General features: G+C 40.8%; 1 protein-coding gene across 3 annotated transcripts in view; it reads right to left on the bottom strand.

Annotated features, from left to right (window-relative positions):
- Positions 1-26610, bottom strand: part of LOC124622370 (probable dolichyl pyrophosphate Glc1Man9GlcNAc2 alpha-1,3-glucosyltransferase) — an 81638-nt gene that overhangs the window by 12393 nt on the left and 42635 nt on the right. For all 3 annotated transcript variants that reach the window (XM_047148050.1, XM_047148049.1, XM_047148051.1), the window contains exon 7: positions 351-490. In XM_047148050.1, the coding sequence (XP_047004006.1) occupies positions 351-490 (140 nt within the window). The remainder of the gene's footprint in view (positions 1-350; positions 491-26610) is intronic.

The following is a 26610-nucleotide window of genomic DNA, read 5'->3' as shown; positions in this document are numbered from 1 at the left end:
TAGTGCCATCATTAGTGTGCTACTCTCTGATTGTTATTATGGTGCCTATATCTGAAAATATGACTAATTACACAATATCACCTTGCAAAAAGCTGCTTCTAGTCTTGTTATAAAATCAACCTCACTAGGACATGTGGCTTGAGGTGTTATTTACATTAGCTTGCTATGCCTTGCCTAATAATTGTGTAAAAGCATGTGGATGAACTGCAATTTTTCTCCAATAGACAAACAAATTTCTGATTCTGAAACTTCATAATAATTTAAAGAGTTTACCAAGATATTTTTCTCACGCTGTACTGTTTTTAATAGTAATTGCACACAGACTGTGAATAATTGTATTAACAACTAACCTTAAGGGTATTATTACCATGAGAATAGCTTTCTCATGGACGTGCCATCCAAAAATGAAGGAGGCCCCAGCACACAAGATAACACAGCGCACAAAATGAAGTGGGTTGCCAGGTGAATACCACAGCTTCATAATTGCTGGCTGGAAGATGAAAATGAAAATTTTCCATTAGACAAATTCTCATAACAACACAAAAAAACATCACTAAGTTAAATTAACTATATATCCTGTAAATGATGATTTGGCAGCATCATTGTGGATTTTCTAGTATAATATTTACCTACAAAGGACACAATCAATGACAAAAAGTAAGATAATTACAGAGCTTTCATCTCTGTGAGTTCGAATATTTGTTGATAAGGTAAGATTTGCAGGAAGAGGGGGTGGGAGAAGTGGCTCTTGGGCAGGGAGAGTGACATATAGGAACAAGAATATGAAATTTCTGTTCAATCATGCAGACAATCAATTTGTTAATGGTAATGTACATTCATTTTCAAACACTTGACTTAATATACTTTTAATAAATTCTTTTCACTCCCTTACTAAAATCAATTTCCCAGTGCATCAGGGATATAATAAAAGAAATAACACTGATGTGCAGCTCTTTTATAATACAGATGATACTGTTCTTTATTTAGAAGATGTACAAGAAAATAAAAATGCTTGCATGTCATGTCAGAGATAATAGTGCTGAAAATAAAATCAAAACGATATGGAGTGTCATTAGAAGGAAAATGGGGATGTCCAGTAACTAAAAATAATCAATGTATGGTCCAAGATACCAAACATATAGCAAGCCTTTTTAACAATCACATTCTAAGTGTGAATGAGAAACTTAGAACAGGCAGCTCCAAGAGAAAGGCACTACAGTATATGTGACAATCAGTATGATAAGCATTCTGTCCATTTGACACTATGTTAAGCTCTTCCAGGAAAAAAATATGAAAAGCACATTTATTTGATATAGCTACTGTATTCAGCCATGTATTTAATGCATCACTTCCACAAAGTATCTTTTCAGACCCACTCAAGTATGCCACTGTTAGGCCCCTCTTTAAGAAATATAGCAGGTTTCACTATTAGCATCCATTTTAAAAGTTTTGGAAAAGCTAATGTATTTTAGAATGGTTGAGCATATCTGCAAATATAAGATTCTGAGTCAGCAACAAATCATATTCCAGGAGGGGCTCTCCAGCAAACACGGTATCTACCATTTCACTGACTAATTATTAAAATATCAAACAATGGAAACTCCAAGTAGGAATATCAAGAATGTAGGAAAAGACAGATTGCTACTTACCATTATGAAGACATATGAAGTTGCAGACAAGCATGATCAACCCTTTAACTGCTCTGGACGTGTTAACGTGTGCGCCTTTGTACCTGTCCCTGTGTGCGCATAAACACATTCAGAGCACACAGGGACAGGTACAAAGGCGTGTGCGTTAACACGTCCAGAGCAGTTAAAGGATTAAAATACATTCACATAAAGCTTTCGGTCACAGCCTTTGTCAGTAAACACAAACACACACACACACACACACACACACACAAAAAAGCACACCTCATGCACACACGACTGCCAGCTCCATTGGGCCGAAATGCAACATCATGTGGGATGCAAGCAGTAATCTGGAGAGGATGAGCAATGGGAAGGGGAAGGGATAGTAGTGTATAGATCAGGAGAGAGACGAACACCGTCTGGTGGAGTGCACAGGGACTAGACTGCCAACAGGCAGGGCGTCAGGAGGTTGTTGGGCAGGGATGTGGGGAGGAACAAAAAAGGAGAGGAGTGGGAAAAGATGAACAGATGTGTTGGTAGGGCTGCAAATAAACAGGGTGGGCGATGAGAATGGGGAGGAGATGACAGGACAGAGGGTGAGGAGACCGTTGGGTGGAGGGTGTGGGGACAGTATGTTACCATAGGTTGAGGTTGAGGGCAGGATAATTATGGGAGTAGAGAATGTGTTGTAACGGTAACTCCCATCTGCGCAGAACAGAAAAGCTAATGGTGGAGGGAGGATACAGACGGGCTTGCTTAATGAAGCAGTCACTGAAATCAAATGTGTTATGTTCAGCTGCATTTTGTGCCACAGGGTGGTCTACTTTGCTCTTGGCTACAGTTTGGCAGTGGCCATTTATCCTGGTGGGCAGCTGGTTGGTAGTCATACCAATATAAAAAGCTGTGCAATGATTGCTGCAGAGCTGGTAATTGAAATGGTTGCTTTCACAGGTGGCCCTGACCTTGATGGGATAGGATAAACCGGTGACAGGACTGCAATTGGAAGTGCTGGGTGGGTTGATTGGGCGGGTTTTGCACCTGGGTCTTCCACTGGGATATGATCCTTGTGGCAACAGATTGGGATTGGGAGTGGCATAGGGATGGACTAGAATGTTGTGGAGGTTGGGTGGGCGATGGAACATCACTTTAGGAGGGGTGCGAAATATCTCAGGTAGGATGTCACTCAATTCAGGGCACAATGGTAAGTAATTAAAGCCCTGGCAAAGGATGTGGTTCAGTTATTCCAGTCTGGGGTGGTACTGGGTGATGAAGGGGACACTCCTTTGTGGCTGGTTTTTGGAAGTAATGGGAGGATTAGTGTTGTATATGGAAATAGCATGGGAGCTCTGTTTGTGAACTAGGTCGGGGGGATAGTGCCTGTCTGTGAAGGACTTGGTTGAGGCCCTCAGCATACCGAGCAAGGGAGTTTTTGTCACTGCAGATACACCATCCCTGGGTAGCCAGAGATCCTTTTGTGTGAAAGGGAAGACAGCTGTCAAAATGGAGGTACTGCTGGTGGGTTTAATGTTGACAGAGCTGCAGGTTGAGCTGTCAGAGAGGAGATGGTCACCATCTGGAAGGTGGCCACTGGGTTGAGGAGGACCACGTGAGGCAGATGGGAGAGAAGGTGTTGAGGTTGTGAAGGAATGAAGATAAGGGGTAGGGTGTTTGACCCTGGGTCCAGATCATGAAGATATCATCAATGAACCTGAACCAGACTAGGGATTTGATGTTTTGGGAGGCTAGGAGTGTGTCTACCAGATGGCCCATAAAATGGTTGGCATTGGAGGGTGCCATGCGGGTGCCCATAGCTGGGTCGTGGATTTATTTATATACCATCCCTTCCAATGAGAAGTAGTTGTGGGTTAGGATAAAGTTAGTAATGTGTATGAGGAATGAGGTAGAGAGTTTGGAGTCTGAAGGACATTGGGAAAGATAGTGTTCAATAGTGGTAAGACCATGTGCATGAGGGATGTTGCTGTATAAGGAGGTGGCATCAACAGTGACAAGTAGGGATGAGTTGGGTTGTTTGGGGAAGGAGACCAGACAGCGAGGTCATCGGTCTCATCGGATTAGGGAAGGACGCGGAAGGAAGTCGGCCGAGCCCTTTGAAAGGAACCATCCCGGCATTTGCCTGGAGTGATTTAGGGAAATCACAACAAGTAGGGATCCAGGAGGTAAAGAGGTGGGGATGGTGGAGACTAGGTGAAGGAAGTGGTTGGTGTCTTTGACATGGGAGGCTAGATTATTGGCAATTGGTTGGAAGTGTTGGTCAATGAGTCCCGAGATTCTTTCAGTGTGGGCACAATAACCAGCCACAATGGGACGTCCAGGATTTTTGGGTTTGTGGATTTTGGGGAGCATGTAGAAGGTGTCATAGGGGTGAGGGGGGAAATGGATTCAGGGGAGATGCTCTGGAAAGCGCCTAAAGCTTGAAGCAGGGATTGGAGTTTGTGTTGGAGGCCATATACCAGGTAGTCACTGTGATTCATAACAGTGGTGGAACCTTTGTCTGCAGGTAGGATGATCAGGTCAGGATTTGTTTTGAGGTTGTGTATGGCTGTTCTTTCTTCTACTGCTGCAAGGTTGGTGTTCTGAGAAACGGACCTGGGGAAGGACGGTAGGCTAAGCTGGAGGTAAGGAATTCCTGGACGGTGATTAGGTGGGAGGGGGGGAAGGATCACATTTAGATGGTGGTACAAACTGAAAGATGGAGGTTTCAATGTTGGAATCAGGGTGGTTTTGGTTGGAGAGATTGGCGGCAAAAAAGTGCTTCCATTGCATGGATTGGGAGAAGGAGAGTAAGTCTTTGACAAGTCCAGCATGGTTAAATTTGGGTGTAGAACAAAAGGTGAGGCCTCTGGATAGGATTGAAATTTCTGTGGAACTAAGGGTTTTGGTGAAAAGGTTAACAACAGTGTTACAGGAATGTTTTGGCTCTGGATTTGGTGGAGCATTGGCAGGTGTTTTGGGGGTGTGGCATGTTGAAAAGGTCAGCTAGGCAGAGTTTAGCTGCTATGAGGGGTGGTCAAGTGTGGGTATGATAGTGATTGGATAGATATCAAGATGATAAGATTTCACCTACTGTGATTTTTTGTGATCTCTCTACCACATTTGACTTCATAGTTTTCAAAATACAATGAGTAGGTTCACTTCATTTTTAAATAAAGGGTTGTGTTAGAGAAGTCAAGTAGCTCTCATGATGAATCTTTTGAATGGCGACAAATTACTACTGGTATTCCACCGGATTCAATTCTGCTACCAACCCAATTCTTGAGACTGGAGATTACATATGTAAATAAATTTTCTATTAGACCAATTCCTCCACCCTTCCCTGTCTGTCCATCTCTTTATGTCCCTCTCTCTGTCCTCCTCCTCCTCTCTCAATCCACCTCCCCCTTCCCCTCCTCTCAATCTGAACATATCAGTATGTGACATAAATTGCATACACATATGTCTGAGCCTCTGCAGTTTTACACCATACAGCTCCAGAGAGGATGCTAAATTTGTGTTTGGTATTCAGCTGCACAGCTTGAATTTCAGTCCCGAAACACGCTGGCAAAACTACTGGCTCGCTGCAATGCTCAGTCTCGCGACCTGGTTGACACAATGAGCACACAAATAATACTTTTAAAAGTATTCCAAGTCAACTAAATGCATGATATAAATACCAACACGACATTTTTGTACATTTTTACATCATTCCTTCTTAACCACACACTATTTCTATACAAATAATGGGCCGTGTACTCAATAAATTTGGTTGAAATTTCTCCAGGGGCTTCAATGCTATCAATAACAATGCAGCATTTCCACCCCTATGGAATGCTGTTAGTTCTTAACCCCAAAGGGTTTCTTTCCAGACAGTAAGGAATAACCAGTAAACCCCCAAGTCTTTAAAAAATTGAAGTCCCCTGCATAAAACAGCTTCAAATTCTGATTACTTGACAAAGTTTAGGAGAGGTTTGAAATTATGCTTGAAGTTTGTTGGAAGTCACTATTTAGTCTCGCTGTCAAACACTGGAAGAGTAAAGTCCAGGTAATTTGCACTTTGTTTTAAGAAAAACCTTGTTTTTCATACAAATCTGAGTTTATGATGTAATACCTGGGGGTACATTCAGTGGTATATGTGGATACCGTCTGCAAAATGTGCCGCAAGTGGAGTAAGTAGTACAGAAGTAGTAAGTTAAAACATTATGCCTTATATGGAAGGTTTTCACACATCTTTATGATTATGACATATCTCCTTAATTGACATAACAGGCACATTTAGTCACATATGTTGATACTGTCTGCAAAAGTGTTGTGAATACAGTTAGTAGTAAAGAAGTAACAATTAAAACATCATGCTTGACCTGGCAGTTTCACTGTGTTGTGAGGGATGTCATCGAGAAAATTTGTTGTAAAGGTTTTAAAATATGTGTAAAGTTTGTTGCAAATAGTTAATTGTTCTAATTCTCTAATATTGGATGAATATAGTCTGGATATTTGCGTGTGGTTCATTATACTTCTTTTTAATCCTCAGCACCATATTATTGAAAGGGAGTTGGTTCTTACCCCCACAGACCTTCATTCCAGATAGGAAGTGATACATGTACTAATTTTGGTTGAAATTAATCCAGTAGTTTAGGAGGAGATGTTGAACCACATGAATACATACATACATACATACATACATTTTTAGAATATTAGAGATATGTGACTTTCTATCTTACACTCAAAGCAGAAATAGTGTTCTTTCCTGAGGAAATAAAGATCATAATCAAGCCAAAAGGAGATGTAATAACAGAAGGAACAACAAACAAAATATCCAAAAGTACTATTGATTGGTTCTCAGTAAATGGTTTATCATTTAACTTAGAGAAAAACACTGTTAATTCAATTCTGTACAAGGTGAGTTATATAAACATCATTAACAATAAAGCACAGGGGAAAAGAAGTGAGTAAATATGTTTAAAATTCCTGAGTGTGTATATTGAACAGGAATTATATTTTATAGTTGCTCTAAAATGCTTGGGTTAAGTAACATATGCTCTATATGTAACTGGTGATTTTTGAATGAAAGCATTAGAAAACCAGCTTCCATTGACTGAAACCAATGGAATAATTTTTTGGAGAAATTCCACACACAGACACAAAGTACTAACTGCATAGAAATGTGCAGCATGAATAACATCTGGCATCAATTCACGAACCTCAAGTAGGCAATTGTTTAAAATATTAGGCATCCTAACAACAGTCTCGCAATATGTCACTCTGTTATGAAGAACCACTCACAGTCAAAATGTAACAGAAACATGAAAGTCTCTTCAGGTTTGTTGACGGAACCTAAAATCAACTTGACTCAATATTTCAGCAATCCAACTGATCACTATTTTCAGGAGAATGCTGCTTCTGCTGATGAGTCCCACTGAAAACTGACACCAGGCTGCAAATCAACATCCTATATAGGCCACCTTTCAGTACAAGGTGCACATGCTGCCCATCACGGTTGCTGTCTCCAAGACTGGGAGGTGGCGCCACCCTTAGTAGAACACTGGTAGCAACAATATATCACACTCAGGGCCACACCAAAGAATGTTAAATTTTGATGCAGGATAGTACAGGATTCCATGTCCTGCTAAGAGGAAACCCATTGTCTCAATTAATTAAATTATCCGCCAACCTAATTTCAATTGCCTCTTTACAGACACTGCTCCAAAAACCAGAAATGTTGGCAGCTACCAGAGTTTCATCAAATTTCATACTGTGTCCCTCATTTAAGCAGTGTTCTGCTACTGACGATTTTTCCAGCTGTTGTAGTCTCCAATGACGGCGATGTTCCATGCACCTGTCATGAACTGTGCGAATCAAGTGGCCAATGTAATCCTTCCACATCGACACGGAATTTTGTATACACTGGATTTCCTAAGCCCCAAATCATCTTTCACAGAGCCGAGTAGTGCCCTAATCTTAGAAGGTGGACCGAACACACACTTAATGTTAAAATTCCTTAAAATTCATCCAATATTAATTGATATGCCTACACCATAAGGAAGAAAGGCCACCAATCTACGTTCCTCTTCATTCACCTCCAGTGATGGTCCAAACTCCCTAGCTTGACAAATCTGCTTCTCGGAGTATCCATTTTCCTTAAAACAGCCATCAAATGTGCAAGTTCTTGGGTAAAGCTGTCCGCGTCGGAAATGGCACGTGCTCTGCGTACCAAAGTCCTAAGGACGCCACTGTGTTGGTGTGGTGGATGACAACTCTTAAAATGCAGATACCAATCTGTGTGTGTTGGCTTTCGGTGAACACTGTGTCCCAAAGCACCATCTGGTTCTTTTATAAACCATAACATATAAATATGGAAGCATCCCATAGCTTTCAACCTGCATGGTAAATTTAATGCGGGGATGAAGACAACTGAAGTGGTCCAAACATCTTCTGGAGATATGTGAATGATACCTTTTTCATCTGGCCGCATGGACATTATGCTCTTAATAGATTCTCAGTATGTGGTGAGGTTCCACTAGACAATTCCAGAAAATTTTTGGGAAATATGTGGCCTACTAACATAAATGTCAGTATGGAGTTAGGAGGTTCTACCATTAATTTTCTATATGTCAGCTTAAAAATTGGAAATAGCAGCCACAGATTTAAAATTTACTGAAAAGACTTCTTTACTGACACATTCATCCTAGCTTCCTCTCAACATCCTACAGCCAACATACATGCAGCATTCCACCCCATGATCCACCATCTCCTTTTTATCCACATGCACATGTCTATGACCAGGAACTCAAACAATAGAAACAATAGCCACAAATAATGAATTTCATTCCAACATTACTGACCAAATTCTCAATAAAAAACTGAGGAAGAAAGCCAGCCCCTACTGTACCCAGATTGACTGAAAAGGAAATTGTGAGATTGATTGAAAAGGAAATTGTGTTGTTTACCTTTTAAAGGCAAAACTTCACACTGTTTAAGCAACATTTTAAATGCAAAGGGTTTATCTGTGTTTTTATATGACCCACAGACATCCAAAAGATAAACAACCAGCCATCATGAAAATTGGGGTGTACAACATCATATGCCAAGAGTGTCAGTCCTGCTATATTGAACAGACTGAGAGGTCGATCTGTACTAGGCTCGGACAGCACTACAGAAATTACAGAATCCAGTTTCATTCTTTGCAGAAAACCGCTTAGACAAAAACCACACAGACATAATACATCTAGCTCTACATCTAGAGGGAAATGCCACGTAGCTCACTCAATTACAAACATTAGAAATGGCGTGTACTGCCAAATTTATTATTGAATGATCAAAATAAGTTCAGTTATTCATCACTTTCTGACAGTGTTACAACCTCTAGATAGGAAAAGAACTTTGCTGCCTCCATTGATAAATACAAAATGACAAAAATCCCATTTCTGTTCACAGCCATACTCCAACAAATGTTTAGTCGTAGTTATTATAAATACTGTCCTCATGAATTTTGTAAGTCCATATGTAACTGCGTAGAAATTGTCACCAGAGATAACTTTTATAGCTTAAATCAAAAATTGAGAGATTAAGAAGTTGACATGTTTATCTTTGTTTCATTCCGTTCTTTGAGATCAGTTGTGTACTTATAACCCAAACACTAGGTCGTGTAGTAATAATAAATTTTGTGGAACAAGACTAGAAAAGTGTTTTGTTTAGTTAATGTGATGATAATCAGCTTACTTTATGGACACATTACAGCTGCTTGTCTCCAATGACAATAACCTATTAGGCAGGTACAGTGCAACTTATACTTTCCAGCTCCCTTAGGCAACCACAGAAATATGACTGCCATAGGTTGTCAAAAGCACTGTTAATATCTATCACCATCAATACAACATACTGAAACTGAGTGCCTGCCACAAGGACATCCATTTATATATTGTGCCTTTGTTACTGCCTCTACTAAATCTATGCTGGTGAGGGTTCATGCCATATAGTAGCCTGCAGTGTTGCAATCTTCTGAAATATATTTTCTCAAATATCTTATCCACAAAGTTTAAGAGAAAAACAAGTATGTGATTTAGGTATAATCAGACCCTTGTCCTTCTCTTCACCTCAGCATTCTTCCAAGCTACAGGTACCCTTTCCTATAAGGCAGGGCACCTACTGGAATGCTGAACAAGTGATCTGCCATGTGGAGTGGCACAAGGTTTTCATCTAGCTAGCAACTTCACCTGTTGATCTTGTGCACAAATATCCATGTATTTATAATCATAGCAATGCTGAATACAGCAACATGAATGCTCAAGATAAAGGGCGGGAAAGGATTGCTAGAGAAATATTGGGGACAGTTACAGTAATTGAAATTCATTTAATTTATTTGTGGAAAAGAAAGAAGCTATACAACAACAAAGAAGAATGTACTGTTGTTTTCTGCTTCTCTTTCTTCTGATTTGCTGGATTTAATGTAAAATCGGATCCTTTTGGTATGTAACTGTACACATACTTTGTTCCCCCAAGACAATACACCATTTGGGCTAAGACAGAAACTGAAACATCGTTTATTGTGTCCAACTTCTTGGACACTGAGGTGGCTGGTAATAATACAGTTAATTAGAACACTCTGAACAAGTAATACATTATTAATTACAATGAAACTTATCTTTGCTCACGAGGTCTGGCTGTAGCTATGAAACTGCACACAAAAACTTGTGGTTCAGAAGAGACTAAATGAACCATAATTACCGATGGCAAATTGATACAAGTTCAGAATAGCCATACTGTGACTTTACCACAGTTACTAGAATACACAAACTCATAGACAACTGTTGACAAAATTCTGAGAGCATTGGCACTTAGGCACCACTGACAGGAGATGGAAGTCTCTTCACTCCCCGACAGTTAACATATGCTGCGTCATGGTAAGTAGGAAGCACAATTATGTTACTCTGACAGGAACTTCCTGGAAGTGAGCAGAAGTTCCTCCTGGCCTCTGGTGATGATTTTTATGGTGGAGGCACGGTGGTGGCACCTCAGAACTACGGTAGGCACGATTTCTTCCTAGAGTCTCACTGGCGCCTCGTGATATTACTTTTCTCTGCAGTATCTCTGTGGTGATCGATACTTCTTGTGCTGCTTTTGATACTTAATGACACCACATTGTTTATAGATTTCTTTTGCTTTCCTGGATTATGATGTGAGTTCACAATAAGTTGGCCTACATTCTACTGCACAGATGACTTAGAATAAACACCATTATGAATCTGTATAAAGTTATGCAACATACAAATACCTTGAACTATCACACTAATTTTATTCAAGTCACAGTTAACTGCAGTATCCAATACCTGGAACTCTGAGGCTAACTTACCAAAATATTGTAACTTGGACACACATCACAACCAAGAATGGTAGTACAACTTTATTAGACTGTGGCATATACGCCAATCACCATAACATACACTGAACACAATAAGGTAAGGCAAATGCCTGCAACTAGTAATAACATGATAACTGAACCTGAGTGCGGCATGGCAGGGTTTAAATAGGCACTTGCCCATGCCAAGCTCTATCAGAAGTCCACAGCATTGCACTTTCATGGCACACCCTTGCAGATGACAACACACTGCTAATGTGTGCAACTTTCAAGTGTGTGTGCATTATTTAATTCCTCTTCCCTTGGGGAACAGATCAGATTCACAAGATGTCCGTGGTATCTTCCTCCATGAAGCTCTGACTGAGGTGACATGCTGATACTGTGGCACATGGTTGGAATTGCTTGGGATGTAGGCAGTGTCGCAGTCCACTTCTTGTGTCAACCCATACAATAGGATGGGCGACGTCGATGCGTACTCTCGTGTCCACATCAGGTCCAGGGCGTGGCGATGGTGGTGGTGCCCCTACAGTTGGCAGCTGAGACGGAGGAGAGGCTCCGGTGTGGACAACAGCTGCATTGGTAGTGGTAGCGGGATTGGAGAAGCTGAGAAGCTGCGCCAGGTTCCTCCACTTTGTGACGGGGGACCCCTTGTATGTCATGGCAGGGACCCCGACCCCACCGTATCAGGTGATCCATCGAGCGACTCAGACTGGCACGGTGAAGTCTGTGTCCCAGCTGGGGTTGACCGATCGTTCACACACAGGCATAACTCGCCATAATGTCATGCACAGAGGCCCTCCTCCATACAGACATCCCACAGACGGCAGCTTCAGCATTGGGAGATGACGGCAGGAGTTCATTCTGGGTGATGACCAAACTTGTGTACCCAGACAGCCACCCTGGGCTGGAAGCGGGACGGTGGCTGCATGGGTTGGTGTCCCTAGCCAGGCCACAGGAGATGCAGGAGCATCCGGGGTTGACGCCCATGGAGCATTTTGGTGGGGCTGTTGTCACCAAAGGCATGAACCGATAGGAAGTTAGAAACTGACCCAAGGCAACATCGGACAGGGACCGAGTCACATATGTTTTCATTTGCATTTGGATATTCTAACTAACCTTTGAGCTTCACCATTGGTCTGTGCGTGGAAGGGTTGGGAGAAAATGTGGAGAATCCCATGGGCATTGCAGATGGAGGCAAACTCCTGCGACACAAATTTAGGACCGTTATCAGAGACGAATGTTGCCAGAAGTCCTTCCATGGAAAGAAATTGCGAAAGGGCTGCCACGACAGCAGAGGCCGGAGTTGAGGGACAATGAACAACAATGGGAATTGAGGGACTGCATAAATTACTATTAGCCAGCAAGGGCTGGCAAAACTGATGTGAAGACTGTCACAGGCCTGCGAAAGTTGCTGCCAGAGAGACAACATTGCCCCCGGTACAGCTTGCTGTGTAACTTTGTGCAGGTGCACTTGATCAGAGTCCGATTAACTTCATCAGAAATACTAAACCTGAAAAGGTTAAAGGTGTCCAACAAACTAAACATATTTTTGGTGCATGCATTGTCCACCACCAGAAAAGTCAGCGGACGAACCCCAGATTTATATATGACTGGGACCAAGAAGCTATCTAATATCACAATGCTTTGTTTATTGTATTACTGTATGTGACACTGGCACTAAAGGGGGAGATCCCAAGTCCACATACATTTGCAAGTTGAGTAATGACATGGCAGCACCAGTGTCGACTTGCATGTGCAGAACCTTCTGATAAAAGATGCAATGGATATTGCTGATACACAATTGGCATCCATGTCGGTGTCTGCAATAGGCTGTTGGAATTTTTGCTTTGCAAACAGGAGCACTGCTGTGTGTTTTGTTGTACTGTTGTACTGGTGGCAAATGGCTCACTGCTTAGGATAGCCCACCCTATCATGAGTGACAGAACATTACGGACAGGAGGGAAGTGTGGAGCAGTTGCATTGTTGTCCACCACTGGACTTGCTGTGCTGTTGCTGTGGCCCTGGCTCCCACAGTGAGTTAGGCTGGCTGCCGTGATGTTTTGCTCATGCACAGATTACTGCCACCACATTGTCCCTCTGTGAACTATCCGACAAACGGTGAGGGAACTGGTTTGAACTTCTGCAATCTCTCACCATGATTCAATTTGAGTACCCACAGCCCTCAATACCTCAACTGACTGTGCAGTAGCCAAAACTCTGAGAGGGAGGCGTTTTCACATTGAAGGGGCCACTCACAAACCTCACAATTGGGGGCTGCCAACCAAGTGACTACATCACGAACCATTTGGTAGGCATACGACTCCTTATGTACATCAGTGACAAAGTGACAATGACGGCTTAAACCATGAAGCTCAGCTGCCGAAGACTTATAGGAATGTTCCAGTTTCTTGTGACATCGATAGAACTCAACACAAGTGGCAATGATGTGTGTCTATTTACAACAGTATTTTGAAAGAGGGTCGCACATGTTATCAAAAGAGAGTGAAGACAGATCCTGCAGGGGGGTCAGTCGGCAAAGGAATTAATACATGCAAGGCAATAATCAAGGAAAAAAAAAAGCATCGCATAAGGTAACATCAGCCAACTCAAACACTTGAAAATTCTGCCACAACCATTTTTTATGGGCCTACCATTCTTCAACAGATTCACTGCAAGCCAGAAATGGTGGGGGATAAATGACCAGCTAGTGATTCGCGAAACAGGAGGTGCAAGGGGTGACAGGCGATACAGATTGAGATGGACCTGAACTGGCCAAAACAGAGGCAACCGTTTGCAATATGTGGGTTAGATTGCATTGCGCTATGGTGAATGCCTCCTGCTATTGATTAAAATGCTGCATCACTGCAGTAAGAACCTCTTCCTGCTCAACCAGCTGGCATAAAAGCTCATCAGTAGCACAATCAGACATCGTAGCTACAAAAGAGGACCAACTAGAGATGGAAAACCGCAAGGAGAACAATCCCATCCTCATTGACACTTGTGTTGTAACTTGAACACAACACAACCAAGAATGTTAGTACAACTTTATTAGACTACAGCATGCATGCCAATCACCATAACACAATGAAAACAATAAGATAAGCCAAATGTATGCAAGCAGTAATAAAATGATAACTGTAGGCAAGCGTAGAGCGGTAGGGTTTAAATAGGCACTTGCACGTGGTGGGCTCTATCGTGGTGAAATCTCATGGAAGACAACACACTGGTAATGCACACGTCTTTCAAGTGTGCATGCATTGCTTCACAAAAGAACATTCTTCTGACCTTCTTTCCCTACGTAATCTGCAATAAAATATGTGACTTTTGGAAGTTAATTCTCTGTGAGGGTATGGTTTCATAATGTGTTATCAAAAGAATTTTCTTTTAATACTCGCCCATGACTGTTGGGGTCATACTCCCCAATGTCAACCAATAAAAATAATTGATCTGCATCTAAAATCGCTAACACGCTTATGAAAGCAAAACCTTTGTAATTACAAAATGATGATGCAGATTTAGAAGGAGCTTTAACTCTGAAGTGTTTTCTGTCCAAGCAACCAAAACAGTTTGGTTGTTTCTGTTGTTGCCAAAAATGACTGGCAGTTTTCTTCCAGATTTCCTGAGTTAGTGTTGGTAAATACTCAGGCTGCAAATTTCCCATATTGTCTTTAACATAACAACCACAATTGCCTGTGTAAGGCAAAGGTCCCGAGTTCGAGTCTTGGTCCGGCACACAGTTTTAATCTGCCAGGATGTTTCATAAAGCTTCCACTGTTTGAAAAAAATGTTGCTGTGTTACTAATAACAAATCACTTCTACTGGTGTTGAGAAACATCTCTGCCATGTATCTGCCAAGCAATGTATCACATCACTTGTCACTTGTCACTCCACTTCGGTGGGTGGCCTATCCGTGAGGCACCTATTGTACTGTTCACATAGGTAGATGTTGTTTTGTATTACTTCTGTATGAAGCCTGTAAAATCCTGGAGATTTTTTTTCTGTTTAGCCATCAAATTGACTGCTTTTTCTTGTATGGGAGAATACACAACCTTATTATTTATACATCTGTCTCAAAATATTGTTTTCTAAACTGATCTTCTGCACTGTTACCGGTTTCTGTTACCCTCCCATCATTTCATCTGAGTGCGAATGGAATGTTTGTGATCATATATTCTTGCTGACTAATTTATTTCTAGGTTAGTTTTCAGAAATAATCTCCATCATTCTGTTCTCCACAATTCTCCTCGTAAGTACTTTTTAGTGTTGAATTCTTTTTTCTTGGGTCATGATGCTTTGGTGGAGCTTTTTGGTTCTCCTTGTTCCATATCTTCGTTTTTGCAGTGTCTGGGTCCAGACAACGTTCTCACCTAGAAGGGCATTTTTTGATAGGTATTGACGTTCCATTGCTCTGTACAAGGGTGCTGCCAGTTCTTGCTCTTTCAAATCCACTTCATCATCCAGTCATTTGGCTTTCTGGGCAATGAAAAATTTGTCTCACGTCATCCCAGTTAGCTTTCTTGATGTACTTTGCCCTTATGCACACTTTTTTGTGCCTAGATTTCCATTCCATTGATGATATAGTGTATGATACTACAATGCTATTCCATTCTCAATCTTTCAGTCTTTTAAACAGCCAGTTGCTGCTATACTTACTAGCTCACACAGTTGGAAGCTCTGTGCCAGGTGAGATGCACGAGTTATGTGCTCTCGCAAATGTAAGTTATTTAAATTGTAATAACAGTACTTTAGTACTGATTACTCATTAAATACTTCTATCAGCATGTTTTAAGCATAATTTCACTTTTTCTAGATATTATTTCAGAAAACATGGAAAGATTGTAAAGTCGCATTTTAATAATTTTTTTTAACGTTCGGCACAGAGAATCTCATTTAACTATTCTTTGCCCCCCCCCCCCCCCCCCCATTCCCTGTGAAATTTAACTACAGCATATCCCTTCATTATTTAGTTCACAATTTCAGAAGGTAGTGTAAATTCTAAGTCATTAGACAGTGGGACAAGAGGGTAAAATTGCTACCCTTCAGGCTGAATTAGATAAGCTAGGCAAGATATGGACAGGTTATGGATGGAGAAGGCTAAATAGATGTGGGAAGTGGCAACAGGTTATAGAAGGAACAGGCGTAGAGTTTCATCTGATATCTTTGTGGCGCATGTGACCCATTGCTTCAGTTGGAAACTGACGATCCTCAGGCAGATGTAGGTGTAGACAGGGCACAACAATAACAAATTTGAAAATAAGAGTGTAGTGAAGTTAGTAAAGGGAATGATAGATTTGTTGTTATGCAGTTCTCATTCTAGAGATGGAGGCCAACTTTTGCAGGACAAAGTAGAATCAGAACACCAGTCATTAAATTTTTAAAATCTAGTGCTGGTCTGGATCAGCTGGCAAATGATTTAAGATCACTTTTAGGACAGGGGCCACAGAAAGAAATAATGTTTTAAAAGAGGTCATTTTTGAAAGAAACCCTCAATGTGAGAAAGTAATGTAACAATATAATTCTTGCATAATGTGACAGTGCAAACAGCTTTTGGTGGAAAATCTTCAGTAATCATCAGAAATTTAATTTCTACACAATTAATGGTCAGTCAGTGCAAAATGCTAGTAACATTTATTGGACCCAAGTATTTGAGGATTGACAAGCAAAATTAATGAATCACCTATCTGCAATGATGAATAAGTCATCCAGCCCAGCTGACAATCTGCCTCTCTGAACATCACATGACCATGGTATAGGTGTGTTAAACATTACATGAAACTGTATCTGTCTGTCAGAAACAGCTTTGATGTTTGTGTTACAACTCATTACTAGGACTCAAATTTTTAGGTGCTAAAAATCAGGAAATTAATTATTTTTTATGTTTTAAAAATACTTGAGATATGTGAGAAAAAGTAAAAATATGTAATTATAATTCAGTTTATGTGAATATGAACAATACACAGTACTCATGAATGCAGTTTATGCTACGCCTCACTGATTGCTGAAGAAATACAATATACAATGAGATTCATCGTCAAGTTGTGTCTCACAAATGACTGATGATTATCCAGAAACACTGCCTTATACTATGAAAATGAGCACTCCATCTCACAAGATGTCGGTCTGATAAATTTATAGCAGGGTATATTGCTCACACTCACATTGATATCCGCTTCTCGATGGTCATCTATCACATTTGAAATTTTGCACCCATTTAAACACACTAATGTTTTCTAACACACGTCTGAATATATTTTGTAATTTTGTGCTACAGATCCACTAAGACTGTTTTCTTTTGATGCCTTAACATGTTGAACTGTTTCTGACAGAAGAATTAATCCCTTTCAAGTTTGTCAATTCTGCTGCTAAGGAAGCAGAAGTTAGCAGATATACGTACCGAGTCATTTTTCAATGTGCCAGTTAACATTTCCTCAAGGATTCCAATTGAAGTTGCATAATTTTTGTTTAAGACATTAACTACTGTGGCAAAACCATGAAAATTTTCTGCATGATACTGGACTGCAACAAGCCAAGTTTCCCAATGCATTATTACTAGGGTGGATGACAGTCATATTTCACAATTTGCAGTCTTGAACAAGTGAATTCTTCTTGGCAACTTCATGGACACTCTTTTCCCATTAGGAATCAATTTATCCACATTAGGATATACTGTTCTAATTTATTCACATAGTCTGTGAAAACCATGCACAATGCATGTAACATAGCTCACTTTAGGGTAACTCACAACAAGACCTCCTATTTCCTTCTTCATACATGATACAGCATGTTCATAACTGTAACATGTCAAACTTCCCACCACATGGCCACAAAATTTGCACTGCTTTATTAAATAATCTAGCAACAGTCACATGGTTCACAGTAGTCATTTCTTGGTTTGTTAGCATAGAACTTTTTTTTGAAAACAGTTCATTATTTTTTAAGTACCTAACAATGAGAGCCCCAATTTCCCTGCCAGTAGGGTCCGGGGTTTTGCCTAATGTAACCCATATTTTCTCATTTTCCTACACAGAATGAATCTGTTGTAAGTTTTGTGATGACACTTTGGAAGATATTCTGTTCTCAATGTTGACTCTTCAGGAGTGGAAACATTTGAATATTTGTAGAGAAACTTCTTTAACATTGGATTACTTAACTTAGAAACAGCAATGTCGGCTAACACAAATATCCTACATGAATCTTCACAATAAAATGAAAATGCATCATGGCCTGCAGACAAAACATGGAACTGCATCATTAGAGGTTGTTTTTTCATCAGGCATGAAACTACTTCTATATGTGTCTTGCCCCCAGCTGTCATGTAACTTGAAACAGCTATTCACCTCTTACTGCTGGCCACAACATAGTTGGCAGAACATGACACATCTACCTGAATTAAAATTACCCTTAAATTTTGTAACATGCTGCTTCAAATGATAACTTGTTGCTTCTATGTTAGGTATTGTAAATTAGGTTTGCTTTAAATACACCCTGTAATGGTCACAAGAGTTAGTTACCTTTGAGATTATTCACATTTTGCATCAGTTGCATAAGAGTGGTGCCAGTATCAACACTTGAGGATGCAAATTAGGTTTGCTTTGAATACACGTTGTAGTTGCCATAAGAGTTAGTTACCTTTGAGATTGGATGTTGTGAACTGATGCTGGTCAAAAATGCCTTTAAAGTGACAAATACACTGTTGTCAACACCTCACAGAGTTTGGATGAGTTCAATAATAGTGCTACAAGAAGCTGGCTCTTCGTTCTGTGAGCTTGGCAAGACTGTAGCCACAGTACGATTGCTGGCAGCGGTTGCAAGAAGGCCAGATTCTGGACAGTGACATGGCACTATTGAGAGGGAAGACCACCATGTTCGGCGTATGGCTCTGGTGCATCACACTGCATATGCAGCAGAAATCTGAGCAGCAGCACCACAGTGACAACTGTTACAAATTGAGCCAGATGCCATGTAGTGCGCATTCCTCTGACCCCAGACCTCTGTCATTTTTGACTTCAGTGATGTCAAGTAAGAGCTCACTGGAGTGCAGGGTGGAGGCTGTTGTGTTCTCTGATGAAAGCTCGTTCTGTCTTGGTGCCAATGATAGCTGTGTGTAGGTTAGAAAGAGGCAAATTGAGGGCCTACAACCAACCTGTCTGCCTGCTAGACACACTCGATCTACACCTGGAGTTATGGTCTGGGGTCGATTTTCGGACAAAAGCAAGAGCACTCTCGTGGTTATCCCAAGTACCCTGACTGCAAACCTCTAAGTCCATCTGATGATTCAACAGCACTCCAGGGAGTATTTTCTAACATGGTAACACTTGTCCACATACCGCTATTGTAACCCAACATGCTCTACAGAGTGTCAATTTGTTGCCTTGGCCTGCTCAATCACCATATCTCTCTCCAACCGACCACATATGGAACATCATTGGATGGCAACTCCAATGCCATCCACAACCAGCATTAACTGTCCCGTTTATTGATTGAGCAAGTGCAACAGGCATGAAACTCCATGCCACAAACTGATGTCCCACACATCTACAACACAATGTATCCATGTTTGCATGCTTGCATTGAACGTTCTGGAGGTTATGCTGTATTAACGCACCTGCATTTCACATTTGCAATGGCTTATCTCACATTTACATTAACCTGTGATCTTTCAATGTTAATCACATAAGTATGTTAACCAGACAACCATATTCCTGAAATGTCGTTACTCTAAATTAATAATTTTTTGGTGTTGTGATTTTTTCTCTCAGTAAAGTATTGCCTTACACTTCACAACACCACTAATGAACTACACTTGAGTGGGTGGGGAGTAAGGTAAGGGACATGGTGCAACATGGCTATGGACAAAGAAATCCTTGGTTTTTTATGGTGTGTGTGTGTGTGTGTGTGTGTGTGTGTGCGTGTGTATGTGACCAATAAGATGGTGAACACATAGCTGCAAGCTGATATGAAGAAACAGAATAACATACACTCTGCATTTAGGATAGCAAATGTTTATATTGGGATTAAATAGCTCACATATTCTTCTTTGTTTAAGCAATGCAAAACAGAGACAATCTTAAAGATCTGTTGTTGTTGTTGTGCTCTTCAGTCCAGAGACTGGTTTGATGCAGCTCTCCATGCTACCCTATCCTGTGCAAGGTTCTTCATCTCCCAGTATCTACTGCAACCTACATCCTTCTGAATCTGTTTAGTGTATTCATCTCTTTGTCTCCCTCTGCGATTTTTACCCTCCACGCTGCCCTCCAATACTAAATTGGTGATCCCTTCATGCCTCAGAACATGTCCTACCAACCAATCACTTCTTTTAGTCAAGTTGTGCCACAAACTTCTCTACTCATTAGTTACGTGATCTACCCATCTAATCTTCAGCATTCTTCTGTAACACCACATTTCGAAAGCTTCTATTCTCTTCTTGTCCAAACTAGTTATTGTCCATGTTTCACTTCCATACATGGCTACACTCCATACAAATACTTTCAGAAACTACTTCCTGACACTTAAATCTATTCTCTCTTCACTCTATACTCTATATTTCTCTTCTTCAGAAAGATAAAGATCTAGCACACTGATAAAAAATGTAAGTATTATATGCTAATAACTGAAACATGGGAATTTATGTAATTACAGAAAAATGTTTAAAATATATATTTTAATAACAAAATATTTATTTACCTAATAATCTGGGCCCTACTTACAAGAAGCCGTACTGCAAATTAATGAAGATAGCCACACAGACATCAAAGTAAATACGTTACGAGAAAAGGATAGTCACATTCGGTAAGAAAGACAACAATATGAGCTATAGTGAAGTAGGAGGCTGGTAGAAGAAGAAAGTAAAAGAAAAAGATAGCATTAACATGTGTGCAGTGTTGCCAAACTTTTTAACAAGCAATTCGTAACTGTTACTGGAAAGATGAGATAGTGAGGTTTAGTAGATGGTGCCTTGGAATATCTCAGATTAGCCATTATGAACAACTTCAATACTATGAATATGACCCTCACTACAGAAGTAAAAGCTAATATCGACCATAAAATCTTTATAATAGTCAGGGCTGCTTGAAACCTGAAGCTGAGAGGGGTGCCAGGTGTACCATATCTCTATGATTTCTATATGGGACATATCATAATTAGTAGTGAAAATTGACATGGATAAAATTGTACTAGGGAAAAAGGGCGAGGGGATGCCAAATGATAAGTCACTTGTTTTGGAAAAATGTTTTTGACTGGTCCTGTGAATAGTTATGATAAAATGTCAACAAAGTTAATTAAAATTATCACTTTATAATGGCCTTAAGGTCAAAACTGCATTTGTGAAATAAATAATTTCTACAGCCAATGGCAAATATGATGACCTTTAAAAATAAATAAAGAGTGTTCTTCCAAGTTTAGTAAAATATTGAATTATTTGTGTAACCAGTCATTTATCAGTTGAACATTTTCCAGATGGTTAAAATATGCTAATGTTAAGCCTCTGTCTACAAAAGGAGACAAAGAAATACCATAAAATTTCCATGCAATTTTACTTTTGCTAGCATTCTTGAAATTTTTATTGTTGACCTTTTGAATACAAATAATATACTGTCACAGGCATACTACAGATTAATAAAGGCTTCAAATACTGAGAAGGCTACTCACAAAAACAGTGAGTACTCACACAAACAATGAGAATCGACTTACTGCATCAGACAATACTTTACAGGCTAATGGTGTATTTTGTCATCAGTCGAAGGCTTTCGACTGTGTAAATTACAATATCCTTTTAAATAAATTACATCTTTATGGTGCAACAGGAAATCCTGCAAAACTGTTCAAATTTTTTCCCTCTGATAAGAAACAAATTGTGTCAATATGAAAGAGTCCCGTATTAAGCTAACAAACATAATCCAACTGGTAACTAATTACATGTGGTGTTCCACAAGGTCTGCCTTTGGGACCTTACTTTTTCTTGTGTGTATCAATTCTCTTTCTTTAGTAACATTACCAGACACCAAGTTTGTTTTGTTTGCAGAAGATACAAACATTGCAACTGTTCTGGTGTAACCACAAGTGCCGGAACAAAGACACGGAATTGGACAGCGCTGTGCAAGATGCAACCCCTGCAAGAAGTGAATAAAAGCGCCACTCCTGCCAGTCTCGTCCACTCAAATTGGCTCCGTATATGGATAGTATAGGAACAATTGTAGACCGGACTCAGTATCGCAGATTCAGTTATCAGTGACATGTGTCACCTTGCAGGAACTTCGTCTATAGTGACGAACATTACTGTTTGCATGTTACTATCGATACCGATGTAATTCAAAAGTTAAGTATTGTCAAATCTGTTTTATAGAAAGAAAACTACTAATATTATTTGTTTGAATTGTTGTGTAGCATTCCGAGAAAGCAGCATTCCTGTAGCCACCCTATAAGTGATGAGTGGGCAAGATCCAACAGATTTTATGAATGTAATTTTTATAGACATTAATATATGGTTGCTAAACAATTCTCTATCATTAAACATTGAACAAATACATCATACACATTTCAGAACTTTCAAGGGGTTTGCTCCAGTATATAGTGGAAATATGACAACAGGTAGATAAAAGAGGTTGACAATGTTAAATTCTTGGAATTACAGTTTGACAATAAATTCAACTGGGAGGAGCATACCACATAACTGTTGGAGCACATAAACAAATCTTTAATGTGTATGTTGTCAGAAATAGGTGACAAAAATATAAAAAAACCTAGGGTACTTTGCTTGTTTTCGTGCCAGAAGTCAAATGGGATCATTTTTTGGGGTAACTCATCAAATCACACTAAAGTTTTGCGTGTCTAAAAATGTATAATAATACAAATTGGTTGTGATGTGAACTCAAGAATGTCCCACAGAGAAATATTCAAAGAACGGGAGATAATGAATACTTCCTCATATACCAATGGCTTAAAGAAATTTGTCACAATTAACATACTTCTTTTTCAAACCACCAGCTCAGTTCATGGAATCAGTAAGAAATGCGAAAAATCTGTGGTGACAGGCAAATCAGTAAGAAATACGAACAATCTGTGGTGACAGGCAGTCAGGCGGTTGTCATTGTGTGATCAGCTGATGGGTTACTACGTGTTAACCGAGATCATGCATTGGCTGCTAGGAGCGCTGAAGTGTGGTTACTCCTCGCCAGGGCATGCAAATGTTCCGTCATTTTGAGTGATGTATTTTAGACTATTCAGTTGTAGACTACTTTCTGAGGTTCTTGTTCTTAGGGTCTGTCAACGAATTGTTTCCTCCAGTTTATTTAATCATATTTTCATGTGATTTCTGTACTGTGGAAGGATCCCAATTACAGAAATAAAGCACACTGAATGTAGGAGCCACCTGAATGCAATTCTTCCACAATAAGAACATGAAATTAAGCCTCACGCACAGCAAAACTTGCGACATTGGTCAACCCGGTGTGATTTGTGGTCAAGAATATGATTCATGAGGCTCAAGAACATCACATTCAATAACAGAAACATGCAGAGACAGATGCACCCGCAATCTCAATACTGGCAGTGCAGCTACCATCATTCTGGCCTCATGACTGCGTTATGGTTCGCCTAGGTTGAGAAGAGCATTCTTTGTGACAGTGTGGCATCTGATTCCACAAAATTTGGTTTAGTGGTTAGTCAACTGGATCACTGATATGCATCCAAAGTGCAAGATATTATAACATCACCACCCAGCACAAAAGCATACCTGAAACTCATGATGGGATCTGTGACTGGCCTGAGGACTTTTTGGCAGGGAGGATGCAACACGTTGTTTAGGATAGTGTGTCATCATCAGATGTAGAAGTAATTTCAGGGTGTCCCAGGGAAGCATGTTGCGACTCTTCCTGTTCATGTCATCTAATAATGACCTTGCAGGCAATATTAATAGTAACCTCAGACTTTTTGCAGATGACGCAGCTATTTGTGGTGAAGTAATGTCTGAAAGAAGTTACATAATCATTCAGTCAGGTCTTGATAAGATTTCCAAGCAGTACAAAGATTGGTAATTGCTTTAAATGTTCAGAAATGTAAAAACTGTGCACTTCACAAAACGAAAAAACATAGTATCGTATCAATGAGTCACTGCTGGAATCGGCCAGCTCATACAAATACCTTGGTGTAACACTCTGTAGGAACATGAAATGGAATGGTCACATACATTTAGTCGTGGGTAAAGTAGGTGGCAGACTTCGGTTTATTGGTGGAATACTGGGGAAGTGCTATCAGTCTACAAAATAGATTGCTTACAAATCACTCGTGCGACTGGTTCTAGAATATTGCTCAAGTGTGTGGGACCCATACCATATATGAATAACAGGGGATATTGAACGTATACGGAGAAGGGCAGCACAAATGGTCACAGGCTTGTTTGGTCCTTGGGACAGTGTCACAGAGATACAGAAGGAACTGAGCTGGAAGACTTTGAAGATAGACGTAAACTATCCTGAGAAAGTCTGTTAACAAAGTTTCAAGAAACAGCTTCTAAAGATAACTCTAGGAATATACTACAATGTATAACTCACTTAGGAATCATGAGGATAAGATTAGAACAATTACTGCATGCACGGAAACATTCAAATACTCATTCTTCCCACACTCCATACATGACCTGGATGCCTTGCTGGAAGACATACCACAATCACTGCAGTTCATAATGCATTTGAGGTATCGGATCTCTCATGTTTCATGCAGCAACCTGACATGGCAAGCAGCAAACGTTCATCCATAAAGAGTTGAAATGATGCACCCATGTCATGCTACGAAAAGAGGCATCAGGACCGTGCTCATGTCACCATATACTGGACCACACCGCTCAGTACCAAGACAAAATACAACGATGAATATTTTCCTTAATGGCAAGAGAAGTTTCTATAGACTGGCTTAAACTAGCGTTCATTTTGGAAGAATCTTTAGATGCTCATCTTCCCCTGCACCAATCAACGCCATTGTTTGATAGCACACAGCCACCTCCTCTCACCCCCATGATGTAGATGCAATGTCAGACATAGTCCGGATGTAAGGTGCATTTCCCGGCAAGGTTCAAGGATGGCAACTAATGACAATGACACTCTGCTTCCCTGTGAGCGGAAATACAATGATACCAGTGTTGTGGTGCAAACACCAAGTTTCAGGACAGCATAATCAAGGAATCTATTGAAACAAAGACATTAGAAAACCCAATAAACGGGGATGGCCCTGTGGGCGCCACCCAGCCACAGCAAGGGTCGTCTGGCACGGCGGCCATTGCCAGGAGTTCTGGTGCCCCAAAACGATGATAAACATCGACTTCTGGGCATACACGAGGCGTTAACAGCTCAGGTACTAGCAGTGTGATGCCTGTGGTTTCAGGGGGCTCAGCCACGTGGGTCCTTAACAGCCCCACCACATGCACTGGCTACTGTGCTGGTGACCTAGCAGGAGGGGAGCCAGGGTGCAAAGCGAAAGGGGAGGGGAGGATGAGAGGAACCTGCGCCATGGAAGCTAGGTACGGAGTTCATCCCCAAATGGCTCACACTGAATGGAAAATTTTGGAAATGGAGGTCAAACCCCAAGGGGACCAAAAACGCTGAAAAGGAGATGGAAACAGCAAACTACATAATGGCACAGACCAAAACAAAGCCAGGAGGATAGCCAGGGCGACATAAACAAGTCCACTAAAGGGAAAAGAGGGGGCAGGGACAAAGGAGCAAGAAGAGGGAGGGAGAGGAACAGGAATGGTAATGCAGCCTTCAAAGGAAAGGAAAGGAAAGGAAAGGAGGCTGCAATAGCTCGGGGCCCCGTGCGCGCCACACACGTACCCACAAAAGGACTGTGGACCCCCTGGGGGGCACAAGCGAGGCAGAACTAATGTCTGGTAAAGACAGAGAAGGGTTGAATGATCCGTGGCCGCAGAGAGGAGGGCAAGGAAGCGAAGAACATTGAGTTTACGAAAACATTCAACCTTCAGATGATGGATATGGGGCAACCACGTAAGCTTGTTGTGAAATAAGCACTCCGTTGCTGTTGTTTTCCAGAGGGCACTGATTGGCAGCTAGCCCAAATACAGAAATCATCCACATACAGAGCAGGAGTGACCAACAGATCAGCAGAGGCTACAAGCCCATTAATAGTGATGAGAAAAAGGACACTTAATATGGAGCCCTTTGGAACACCTTTCTCCTGCATCCATAGAGAGCTGAGGACAGTGCCAACCTGGATTCTGAACGACTGATGGGACAGGAACTGGCAAATACAAATCAGGAGGAGGCCCCGAAGACCACACTCATGGAGTGTAAGGAGGATGCAATGGTGGCAAGCTGCGTCATAGGCCTTATGGAAATTGAAGAAAATTGCAACACTGTTGCGGCACTGAGAAAAGGCCTGACAAACTGCTGTTTCCAATCAAAGCAGACGATTGATCACAGACCGCACCTCCAAAAGTTGCACTAGTAAGGGGAAACAAGGTCCCAACTGAACCAACGAGTCACCATCCATTCTGGTAACTTACATAGGACATTGGTCAGGCTGACTAGCTGGTAACTATCACAGGATGACAGATTTTTGCCAGGATTAAGGACAGAAACCACAATACTGTCTCTCCATTAAGAGGGGAAAATGCCTTAGTGC

Source organism: Schistocerca americana, chromosome 7, assembly GCF_021461395.2.
Source record: "Schistocerca americana isolate TAMUIC-IGC-003095 chromosome 7, iqSchAmer2.1, whole genome shotgun sequence".
In the NCBI taxonomy this organism is placed as follows: Eukaryota; Metazoa; Arthropoda; class Insecta; order Orthoptera; family Acrididae; genus Schistocerca; species Schistocerca americana.
Note: the sequence above shows the minus strand (reverse complement) of the source record. Positions and strands in the feature narration are given on the sequence as shown.